Genomic DNA, 12,977 nt, shown 5'->3' with positions numbered 1-12,977 from the left:
AAGTTCATCCAATGAGGTCTAGTCAGCCTATTTGGAGTCCCTCCTTTTAAGAAAATCAACTCTTCCTTACCCAGCAGTAATCAGCTGCCAATAATTCTTCCACTAAGATTTGGGGTTTGCTGCCCATTTCCATAATTCTGTGCTGGGTTTCTGTCTGCTTGAGTTTTCATGGGTCTTGTGCATGCTGACACCATTGTTGTACGTTCATATGAGCAAGATCCCAGGAGCTTGTAGGACTCTATTTCCATATGCATCTCTTCCCTGGCTCTTACAATATTTCTACCCCCTCTTCTGCAATGGTCCCTGATATAGGAGTTCTGTTCAAAGACCCACATTCTGCAGACTCATACTCTCACCACTTTGGCCATTTGTGACTTTTTTGAGTTTCTGGCCCTCTGTTCCATGAGGGACTTCATAGATAAGAATTGAGAGATACAGTTGTGTTCTCTTTATCCCTGTTCTATGTTCCGTGAAACTTAGATGTAGAGATTGCATTGTAGATGTGCCACTTAGGCTTGGGAAATTTGCAGAGAATCTCTGTGTATGACCAGTTGTGGAACTCTGTCATAATCTCCATCTGTTGCAAAGAAACTTCCTTGATGAGTGGTGACTGGGATACTTTTCTGTAAATATAAGGATACGTATTTTGTACATAGTAAGAAATTACTTTTGTCTAGGGATGTCACAGCCTTGGGATTTTCTCTAAGATCTATGATTTCTCCAGCCGGCTGTTTATAGTAGTACCACACATGAGTTTCCTCCCATTGAGTGGGTTTTAAGTTCAATTGGGTAACTGTTGATTACCCCCAAAATAAAAGTGCCACTACTGCACCAATGTCGTTTTCTGTGCCAGTCATTGATGTGGTTATTAGGTCTTGAAGCTGGGTTTTGACCATCGATTAATGTTCTCTCTTAGTAGCTTGCATAGTGCTCTCCAAAGCTATGAGAGCTAGCCTTCAGGGGAGGTGGCTTCCTGGTCAGTTCCAGCTCCATTGCTCCAAATCCTGTGTCTGTAATATGTCCTGTCTTCAGCAATAGGGTCTTACCTTCAGGTTCTAGGAGGCAATCAAGGGCTGTGGCAATAGCCTGTGTAATTTTGGGGACCACCCTAGTGAACAACTCAAAGGAAGCTTTCTCCTGTCTGGCACTGTTTCTTGTTATGTAGCCTTCAGCTATCCAATGGACTCACATAGAGATACTGTATGTGTATTTTGTCAGTATCTGTTTTTGGACTAATATGATTCCCTGTGTTTTTTTTACACTAGCTAGCCACTATTATCTCTTCTCTCTCTTTCCCTGTCTAACCCTCTCTCCCAGCCCTTCCCATTTGAAATATTTTTTATTAAGGAATAATTCTTCTGTGAGAAAGTGCTAAGTAACTGTGATGCAATAGAAATGGCTTTCACGGTCATTAAACTGACTTCTTTCACTCTCTCTGAGAATTAGAGAAACAGTCTTCCTGTGGCGAGTTACAGAGTATGCAAGTATGAGATGCAGCACTTTGTGCTAATTAGGACTATCACCATTTATTTTCAAGGATAGCCTTCTGATTGTGGGTTGCTGTCATTGTGCAGATGTCAACGAGTGTGCCTTTCGGGACCATGGCTGTACTCTTGGATGTGAGAACATCCCAGGCTCCTATTACTGCACGTGCCCTGCAGGATTTGTTCTGCTTCCAGATGGGAAACGCTGCCACAGTAAGCTGCAACATGGATTTATTGCATCGTTTTGCTTTATTTTCAGTGATATCCCTAAGGTTGCTGGGATCTGAGCCAGCATTCTTTAGTTAGCAGTGTGCATTAAAATTACCTTGGAGTTTTATTTTGATTTGCTCTATACAATACGGATAACTGAAGCTGGACAAGGTGACACAAATCTGTAATCCCAGTACTTTGAAGACCAAGGCGGGGGATCACAAGTTCAAGGCCAGCCTAGCATATGCAGAGTGACTTGGTCTCAAAAACCAACCCATGAACATCCACATGGGTAACTAGACCTGTATTATAGATCTATTAAATCCAGAGTAAGAGAAACAAAGCTGTATTATATATCATTTCTTCATTCATATCATATAGTGTTTCATTGTGTAGCTCTAAAAGGAAGGCATTTAATGACCAGTAGTAATGCGTTATTATAACTAAAAAAATAACTACAATCCCCTAGTATAATTTACTATCTGTCAGTTTTCAGGAACAACCACAGTACTATCATCATATTCTTAAAAATGAACAATAATTTATTCATATGAACTCACAATGGTGACAGTGTGCACAAGTCCCATGTCTCAAACCAGACAAAATCTCAGCATAGACATGGGGAAATGGGTAAGAAATGTCAACCCAACCTAAGGAACTTTTGGCAATTGATGGCTTCTGGGAGAGGGAAAGACAGAAAGACAGGGTCTTACAGGGTTGGAACTCTTGGTGGGCCCCAGTGGATGGATTCACACACCAGATATATGAGAATACTTAAATTAGGCTGGGGGCAATGGGGGGAGGTGCAGAGAGGGAGGGAATCGAAATACCATCAAACAATATTGTATTAAAATAATAAACATTCAATAAATAAATAAACAAACAAAAAACCAACCAAAAAATGAACAACTCCTAATAGCATCAGCTATCTAGTAAGTTTTAAATTTTCTCCTATTATCTTAAATTTTTTTTACAGAATTGATTTGTTTGAATATTGACTTAAGCATGCATTATCTTGATGCACCTGGTTCATAGATTCTTCCCTTTCTACCTTGTAAATATTCATTAAATTAACTATTTTTTCCTTCAGAGCTCACTTTGTGGAGTTTGCTGATCACTTTTGCAATGTCCTTTTTCCTCCTCCTCCTCCTCCTCTTCCTCTTCCTCTTCTTCTTCTTCTTCTTCTTCTTCTTCTTTTTGAAAATCTGTAATTATATCTATAGGCTTGGTCAAATCCAACATTGATATTTCTTGGCCAGAATACTTTATAAATATGTTTGTACTTTCATCAAAATATAGAGAATGCTCTGTTTTTTCTTTGTATCATGTGATTAGTCAGTGTGCTCATTTGCCTGTTATAAAGTTCTCCTGTAGCCTTTTTTTTTAAGTTTTATTTTTTTTATTTATGTGTATGCATGTATTGCCTGCATGTAGGTAAGTGCACCTGTGTTGTGCAATGCCCGTGGAGGACAGAAGAGGCTGTTGGATCCCCTGGAACTGGAGTTATGGACAGTTGTTAGCTGCCATGTGGGTACTGGGATTTGAACCCAGGTCTTCTGCAAGAACAACCAGTGTTCTTAACTGCTGAGCCATTTCTCCAGCCCAAAGTTCCCTTGTAGGGTTTTTTTTTTGGGGGGGGTCTTTTTGAGACAGGGTCTCCCTGTACCCCAGCTGTCCTGGAACTCACTATGTAGACCAGGTTGGTCTTGAACTCACAGAGATCTGCCTGCCTCTGCCTCCCAAGTGCTAGGACTACAGGCACATGCCACCATGCCAGCCCCCTGTTGTCTTTTAATAATTTTTCCTAGATCCATTATTTCATTGTGTTTCTAAAGTAGTGTTCTAGTTCTATCATTTCTTTTTAATTATTAATTAGAATTTTATAAAGAGAACTCTCTCTCCTTAACTGTTTGCTTACCTAAGATACAATTCTTACAGGCATGATAAATGTAGATCCTCCCCCCAATGTGTAGCAGTGAGTCCATTTGCCTTTTTTTATTTGACAATACGCATTTTCTTATTGACACCTAAGATTTAATTTTATTGTCAAAAGAGAATAGATTATCCAATATCACACATTAGAAGACATTTATGAAATAGACTTACATACAAATTTAAATTGTATTTTGTTTCCTTGACATCATCACAAGTGGCCACTAAGTTTTGTGTTAAATATTATTATGAATGGATGCATTTTAAGCACTGTTTGCATGTTCCAACCAATTGTGAATGTTATTTTTTCTAATGAGCTAATTGTTACCTGGAAGATTTTTTTTCAGGCTCATCATTTGTATTTTATAGTCTAGACCTGGAACTAGCAATTTCTTAAAGAAATTTTAGTGAGAAATTGTATTTAGAAAATGAACATAACTTGTTACTGAATTAGTCATTGTTTCTAGGTTTTGGGGACATCGATGTTAGATTTGTCATATTAAAGAATTGTGAATTTAGTGGTTAAAGAACACTGGCTGCTCTTGCAGAGGACCCGAATTTGGTTCCCAGCACCTAATTCGTGTCTGACAACTGTCTGTAGCTCCAGTTCAAAGAGATTTGCCTCCCTCTCCGGCTTTCATGGGCATTGCACACATGTGGTGCACTTACATACTTGCAGACAAGACTCATACACAAATTTTTTTTTTAAAAAAAAAGAAAATTGTGAGTTTACATGGATATTCCTAGTGCAAATTTAGGATTACCTATTCAGATACTATCTGGTACATTTCTTCTCGACTCCATTAGCATGACTAATATACAAATGCAGGTTTGAAATTGTTTGTTATGGAGTCCTGTTTCAAAGATGATGGAAAATATATCAGTCTGTATATGTTATCTGGGCTTATGAAGTCAAACTCATCAAAATTTGTGTATAAAAACAAATTGCTTAGAAATCAGGTATCACCTTTGTGTCTATGAAACTTTCCTCTTTCTTGTTGGCAAATATACTAAAGAGTGAGATGTCAATGTTTTGGCGTAGGGCCCATTATGTAACAACTATGACATGTAATTTCATTGAATTCTCAAAACTTCCAGAACTTTTATGATACACATTTTATGTTTGCATATTTAGTTTATTTAGAATTAATTTTGATGCAAAATATAAAGTTTATCTTTTTCTCTCAAATCACTATGTAGTTATTTTTGTACCATTATTGGTCTTTTACATGCTCATTGATTTAAACTAATACCTTATACAGCACAAACTTATGTGTTCTTGAAGGTTTTGTTTGGATAGAGTCTTATTATATAGCACAGGCTGGCCTTGATCTTGAAATCCTCCTGCCTCAGCCTCCTGAGCACTGGGACTGCAGGCAAGTGCCAACCATTCCCAATCAAGTCTCTTATAATCCGAACTTTCTATACTGTTCCAGTATTTTCTGGCTGTCCCACTTCTCACTCTTCTGTTATTTCACATTATCATACCTCTGTGATCCTTTATTGTGTTTACATTTTGATACTTGATGATGATATAGGGGAAATTATGGTCCCCTCTTGGGCTTCTCAGTCTCATCAATAAAAATTAAGAATTTAAGAATGGACTCAAAACCTGAGGACAATTAGCGTTTGAAAGAAAGAAAGAAAAAAAACAACAACAAAAAACCTAGGGCAGGCAAGCTATAAATCTCAGCAGCTGCCTGAGGAGGGAAACGGAGGAGAGAAGAAAGTCCTGCCATTTAAGTTGGCCTGGAGATCAGACACAGGGTGAGCTGACAGCCATATGAGGGTGGTGGGGAGTTTTACAGAAAGAGCAGGGAAACACAAAGTGTTGGGAAGGCATGCTTTAGAAAAGAGATGGAGGAAAAGGAGAGCTTACTTTGTTCTGAAGAGTTTAGAAAAGCAGGCAGACTCATGAAGACTATGACCTGGGAGCTCCTGTGTTGGGAGTGGGGGATTCAGGGAAGGAAAAGCGTATTTAGCATGGTGTAAGGTGAACCCGCCTTCCTAGGGGCGGTCCCTTGGCCAGGTGGTTGACCCTGCCTAACTGGAATGTTAGGTTTCCACCCAAGACAGAGATTCTGTTCTTTTGACCAGAAGACATTTTATTAATTATTATTTTCTGTGTATGGATGTATTGTCTACATGTATGTAAATATACCTGTATTATGCAATGCCCATGGAGGTCAGAAGAGGGCATTAGATTCCCTGGAACTGGAGTTATGGATGGTTGTTAGTCACCATGTGGGTGCTGGGATCTGAACCCAGGTCCTCTGGAAGAACAGTCAGCCCTCTCAACTGCTGAACCATCTCTTTGACCCCCAGGAGTTTTTTCTTTAAAAAACATTTTTTTTGATTTATTTATTTATTTTATTTTATGTGTATGAGTGTTATGCCTGCATGTGTGTAAGTGCACCCATGTTGTGCAGTGCCTGCAGAGGACCGAAGAGGGTCTCAGGTCCCCTGGAACTGGAATTAAGGACGGTTGTTAGCTGCCATGTGGGTGCTGGGATTCAAACCTGGGGTCTTCTGCAAGAACAGCCAGTGCTCTTAACCACTGAGCCATCTCTCCAGGGAGGACCCCCCTTTTTTTTAATTTCAGAAGTTTTTTCTTTTTAAAAAAGTACTTTATTATTTTATGTGTACGGATGTATTGCCTGCATGTAGGTAAGTGCACCCGTGTCATGCAATGCCCACGGAGGACAGAAGAGGCCACTGGATCCCCTGGAACTGGAGTTACAGATGGTTGTTAGCTGCCATGTGGGTGCTGGGATTCAAACCCGGGTCTTCTGCAAGAACAGCCAGTATTCCTAACGGCTGAGCCATCTCTCCAGTCCCCAGAAGGAGCTTTTTCTTAGCAGGCCTTTATTGCTACTGTGGATAAAAGTTCCCAGAAAAAAATCTGCATCTTCAAACTCAACCTTCTGAAAGATTGATCAACTAATTAGAACATCAGTGACTGTAGAGTTTAGAATGTTGCAGATCCGGTGCCATTTATTTACCATTTATTTTGAGCCTCCTTTAGCTTCCTAAATAGCCATTCCTTGCTCACCTGTTTCTGACTTAGCATCTTGTGACTAACCAATAAAAACTTTTTGGAATGTAGTAACTTAGCAGATCACCAGCTTCCACCAACCCAGGGGCTAAAAAAGCCCGTCAGATAGCATCCAAAGGGCTTTTAGCACAGTTCAACCCACACTACTACAACCTGAAGAGTATTTATCATATGCAAACCGCAGCCTAAGTGCCTTGCACCTGCTGTCTCTGATGTTTCCACCAATGTGTTTGAAAAGTGTCTTGATTTGTGGCTTCCTTTGTTCTGTTACTACAAAAACTTCATGACGCTGTTACCACGCTGGAACACAGTATTTGGGGTAACTTGAATCGGTGTTCCTGGGCCATGGTCACTTATATTTGCTCCAAAATAAACTCTTATCCCCTTTGAGATGAGAGCTGTGCTTTTCTGTTGACACTACTGTAACATTAAGAACCTCTCATTTCTTGGCTGGGTGTAGTGGTGCATGCCTTTAATCTCAGTACTAAGGAGACAGAGGCAGACAATCTGTAGGTGCAAGGCCAGCATTGTCTATATAGTGAGTTCCAGGCCAGCCAGGACTACATACTGAGACCCTGTCTCAAAAACAAAACAAAACAAAACACAAAAACAACTACAAAAACTCCCCCCAAAGAACCTCTCATTTCTCTTCCTACATTTAGTCAGACACAAAGAATACCCTTACTTTCTCATACACATTAAATTCATTTTCCAGATGAATTTGGGAATTATCTGGCAAAGTTCTGTTTAAAATATTTTGGAATTCTGATGACTAAGAGCTTTAAAACTCCTATTTGAAATAGGAAAAACTCATAGGAGATTGGTAACTTTTTTCCAAAATCAGCTCTCTTTAATTTTTTTTTAGATTGATATTTTGTTCTTTATTTTTATATTTCCAATATTGTAGCACTTCGTAAATGTTTGATTCTTACTTAACTGCCTCTTTTCAGGGTGGCAACTGATTGTAACACATTTTTACAACTATTCAATACTAATAATTGATTTTGTTCTTCCTTAATCAGAATTCATTTCCTGTCCAAGCAATGCATCTGAGTGCAACCATAGCTGTGTTCTGACATCCGATGGTCCCTTGTGTATCTGTCCTGAAGGCTCAGTGCTTGAGAAAGATGGAAAAACATGTAGTGGTGAGTTTATTTGCCTTATGTTGGTTTGAAAATATAAATCTTCTAAGTGGCACCTAAAATTTAATCTTATTGCTCAAAGAGAGTGGATTTTTTCCCAATTATCTCATAAAGGCATTTATGCAACAGATTAATATGTAAATGGAGGGGAGTAGTGTCGAGGTTTTGAGCCAGTTCTTTGAAGTTAGGTAGCCCTGAGATAGCATTATCAGTGACAGCAGGTGCAGGGTGCTTAGCCTGCTGTTTGCATCTGATAAGTACTCCCCTGCTTTTATCTTCTAGAGAAGAGGCTTAGAGAAGCCTGGATGTAACTCAAAACTAGCAGGAGAGTTTTGTGTAGTTTTAATTTTAAAATAAAAAAACGCAAAAAAAGGGAGAACATTTAGTTTTTGAAATAAAGTTTTACCCAACTCCTGAACTGAGAAGAGTTCCAATTAAGATCATATAAAAACAAAGCAAGCAAACAAAAACACAAGTCCAGAGGACAAAAATGTGCAAGAGAAGAAAACTGTACTACTCGTTCGGACGGGTTAGAGCAACTGCCAAACTCATCAGGCGCATTTCCTTCTCTAGCAGCTGCCAGTGCATTGTTCTTGAACGCAGGGGTAGAACACAGGGACCAGAGCCATTGGAATGTGAAGGGTTAACCTCAAAATGCTGGGTTATGGGGAAGTACACACTGTGACATTTTGCGTTAATCTCTGAAAATAAACTTAATTGCAAACACTACAGATAATCATGGAAATTACTTTAAAGGGAAACACATAGTAGATTTACTTACCAAAGTACTTTAATGAAATATCATTATCAAGCAACTGGTTTTTTGTAGGTTGTTCATCACCTGATAATGGAGGATGCAGCCAGGTCTGTCTTCCTGTCAGCCCAGTGTCCTGGGAATGTGGTTGCTTTCCTGGGTATGAACTACAACTAGACCAAAAAAGCTGCAGAGCTTCAGGTTAGCACTGTGCTTGTTTGAAAGTCTGTCTTTGAAGGAAGATGACATGAAAATGACATCACGTTAAAAATTTGAAAAGTTAAGTTTCTTTGGGGTTCTTGGTAGAAAGCATATATTTTTTTATTTTTGGAAATGGAAAATAAATCCTAAGAATATGAATAATATAAGTAATTATAACATAAACTATACTTTTGAAGACTGTTTCTTAGTTAACTGCCATCCAGCAAAGCTTTGGAACAAAGTCAGGTATATCTTCAGTAAATGCGAGCCATTATGGGAAGCCTTAAAACACTTTATAGTTAAGAGGAATCTGATAATTATTTGTTGATTGATTTGATTTTGTTCCTCTGGTGAATGTACTCATCATAATACATTGACAAGTTTTGTCTCTTTCCTGTCAACATTTAACCTGAAGCTGTTCCTTCAGCTGGCTCTTCCGTTATTACATCTCTTAACGTCTTTCAACAGCCTTGGAAAATCTTAGCTAGAACCATGACCCTGTACAGATTGCCTTAGTCTGACCCCAATTCTCATAACTTTTCAAGATCTTAATTAATAAAACATAATTCGAATCCTGAGAATGATTAGGAGACTTAAAAAATTCAAATAATTATACCTCCCTTTGAGAAAAGCCCAGGACAGTGAAAGTGAATTCATGAATTCAACACGTGTGAATGAAGAAGGTTACAGCCTGGAGATGTGTCATTTGGCTGTGGTTTTGGTTATTTAATGTGGCCCTTTCTATGAATAATTTATGAGAGAAGGATCCAGTGGTGAAATCTTAGCAGTGACAGAAGAGGAAGACTTTTTGCTTGTCTTTGCCTACATCACACCGGTGGGAAATTAAGCAAACTATGCAGAAATTAAACAGGAAGCTGCAGTCAGCAGGAAGAGTCACAAGTGCCTCCAATCTGAAGCGTGTTTTAAATGCAGTCATATTTGAAATTCGGTTAACAGGACCACAGCCATTTTTACTGTTTGCTAATTCTCAAGACATCCGACACATGCACTTTGATGGAACCGATTATGGAACTCTGCTCAGCCAGCAGATGGGAATGGTTTTTGCTCTGGATTATGACCCCGTGGAAAGCAAGGTAACACCTTTTTGCTTGAGAGATATGGTTATGCTGTTAAGTGACTAGAGGACTTAAGCTTCGGGTGACATGGAGTACTTGAAAAATCTTCCCAGCTCACAGTAACTACACGCAGAACAATTTAAATCTAGACATCAGCGATCCCTTAGCTCCCCTGCTGTCGGAGTGCTGTCCTAGTCTTTGCTGTGATTTAGCCATCTTTCTTACTGGGGAGGATTGTGCAGCATCGTCATTTCAGTTAACCCCCGGGCGTGCAGATGGGAGACTAGCTAGTGTAGGATGGCACGTAGACGTTGCTCCATGAGTGGTGTTTTCATTATTTGCTGCTACTGGTTTGGGGTTGGGGGATCAGAAGTATGAATTACTAATTAGCATTTTTATAGCCAGTTTTTAAACACATTTTATTCTATGCATATGAATGTTTGGCCTGTATGTATGTGTACCCACGTGCATGCCTGGTGTCTGTGGAGGTAGAAGAGAGTGTTGGATCTCCTGGACCTGGAGTTGAGGATGGTTGTTCACTGCCATATGGGTGCTGGGAACCAAAGGCAGGTCCTCCGGAACAGCAATAGGTGCTCTTAACTGCTGAGCATCTCTAGCTCTCCAATTAGCATTTAATATATGTCATTGAGAGAAGGGATTTAATGACTTCTTAACCATGAAAATCAAGAAACAAGTTTTTATAGTTTATTTATTTATTTATTTTTAATTATTTTATATGCATGAGTATATTGCCTGCATGTATGTAAGTGTACCTGTGTTGTGCAATGCCTATGGAGTTCAGAAGAGGACATCAGATCCCCCAGAATTGGAGTTATGGACAGTTGTTGGCCACCATGCGGGTGCTGGGAACTGAACCCAGGTCCTCTGTAAGAACAGCCAGTGCTCTTAACAGCTAAGCCATCTCTCTCATACCAAGAAACAAGTTTTTAATGGCTCATGTGCAAATAGCAGTCTAACAGATAACATTGTTTACATAAATATCATTTTTTTTAAATGTAACTTAAAATTACCATATTATTAACCTAGGCAGTTAACCAGTTAGTCATTTGCTTCTTAGCTGTATTTGGGCTAAATGAAAGTGCTTGAAATGTTACAGTGCTTTTGGAGATCAGTTATCCATATGATACATTTACATAATCATTAACTTCAATAATTACCATATTATTGTTAGATGGTGCATTGATTTGTGGAATTTTAAGCCTTGTGCTTTTGCTTGTTGCTGATCTGAAGTAGTCTGGTAGGTAGTGAAAGAGACAGAGGGGAGCAAATTGACTGTGTTTAAAGGGTATGGATGGATAGATGGCCAAATAGCCTGTGGGCTAGACTTAGAAAGAACTTTGTACCTGCAAAATTGGACAAGATGGATGGATTCAAATGAAATTATATAAGGTTAAAGATGAAAGGAACTTTAGCAAATATCTGATCTAATATTCTCATTCTGTAGTATGGAAAACTGAAGCAAAATGACTTGGTTAAGGTAGTTAAGTAAGTGGTAAAACTGACAGAGTGAATCACTGGTCTCCTTCAGGCCTAAGAAGCAACCAGGGCTTGAATACAAATACTCTATCATTAATCAGTGGTCAAAGATGCTGGCGCTGTGTGTGTGTGTGTGTGTGTGTGTGTGTGTGTGTGACATAGAGTAAACTGCTCGTGGTTACACATATTTGGAAGTTTGAGCAGCATAGGCTTTATTGTAGATGTGTCTGTCTCCAAAGCCAAGTCACAGTCAATAACCTGAAGACTTGTTCGTCTCCTTTGTGTATATTCCATATTAATTTTTCAAAACACGAATCAGAAATTCCTCATTCTCTTTTGCAGATATACTTTTCACATACAGCCTTGAAATTGATAGAGAGAGCTAATATGGATGGTTCCCAGCGGGAAAGGCTTATCCAGGGTGTAGACAGGCCAGAAGGTCTTGCTGTGGACTGGATTGGCCGAAGAGTCTACTGGACAAACAGTGGGTAAGGTTCTTGCTTCTTGCTTGAATTTTATGCCACAGGAGATGGAGGTGAGGAAATAGGTGCTCCCACTGTGCTCACCCTCCACTTTGAGCATAGGAAAATATGGCTGGGCACTTGGCTTGGATAGGAAGAGAGAAGGTACCTTTGGGTCCATGCTCTTTCCTCCCCGCCATCATGGACAGGATCTATAGCTATGGGAGGATTTGGGAGCCAGAAAAGGTGCATGGGCTTTTGTCATTCAGACCATTGTTATTAAATCTGAAACATGTCTAGCACCATCAGGAGCATCTGCTTTGGGTAAGGCTTTCTCCTGGGTGTTTCCTGGAGCATACAATAGAGGAAGGGATAGGATCTGTCTTTGCAGTCAACTCTAAGTGTAGCTGGGGAGCTAGAGCCTATTTCCTCATTAAAAATGAACACAGATGCTTGGTTTAAGTAGAAGTTTCAGGAGTTCCATAAAGCTATGCATAGTTGCCAAATGAAGGGTGTTCACTGTCAAAGGCACCAGCTAGCCTAACCCCTTCATTTTACAGGCTCAGAGAGGCTGATTACTCTAGGTTGCTTACACAGTACACGAATGACACGTCTTGTACTAAAATCCCCGCATTGGCTTCTGTTGAGCAAGCATGAAGGAAAGAGTAGGCGCCTCCCTGGAGGTCGGAGAGGTGGGCTCCTTCTCTTCAGTGGAGAACCAGAGAAGCAGAGTCAAGTGTTCCTAGTCCCTCAGCACTCTTAAGTCTCAGGACTTCAGGGCTTGCTTTTGTCCCTGTGTGTGGCCTTGTGACCCTGAGAGCAGGCAGGGCGGGAGGAGAGCATTGAGGAATGCTCCAGTGCTTGCTAAGGAGAGCCTACTTCCTTCTGTGCGGGAAGCCATGAACCAGATCCCCTCAGGATACTATGAGAGATTCTGTGTGCTCTAGGGTATTTCCCAAGAGTCACTGAAAGCCATGAAGTGAACAAGAGTCAGCCATTCTGAGTATCTTTATTAACTTATTTTTTTAAATAATTTATTGAGAATTTCATACATGCATAAAAGGTGTTTTGATCAAATCCATGCCCATTCCCTCCACTCCAACTCCTCCCATATCTCCCCATCACTTTTTTCTGATAACTTCATGTACACTTTCTTCTTTAATTT

At 39.7% G+C, this 12,977-nt stretch overlaps 1 protein-coding gene across 1 annotated transcript in view; it reads left to right on the top strand.

The window, feature by feature from the left end:
* Nucleotides 1-9,601: 9,601 nt before the first annotated feature.
* The window catches only part of Egf (epidermal growth factor), a 38,204-nt gene continuing 34,828 nt past the window's right edge, over nucleotides 9,602-12,977 (top strand). The window contains 2 exon segments of the mRNA XM_029568613.1: nucleotides 9,602-9,872; nucleotides 11,694-11,839. Coding sequence (XP_029424473.1) covers nucleotides 9,633-9,872; nucleotides 11,694-11,839 — 386 coding nt within the window. The 5' untranslated portion in view covers nucleotides 9,602-9,632.

Source organism: Nannospalax galili, unplaced genomic scaffold, assembly GCF_000622305.1.
Source record: "Nannospalax galili isolate Female #2095 unplaced genomic scaffold, S.galili_v1.0 scaffold571, whole genome shotgun sequence".
NCBI classification, from domain to species: domain Eukaryota; kingdom Metazoa; phylum Chordata; class Mammalia; order Rodentia; family Spalacidae; genus Nannospalax; species Nannospalax galili.
The sequence above is the reverse complement of the archived record's forward strand: the minus strand, read 5'-3'. Positions and strand labels throughout refer to the sequence as shown.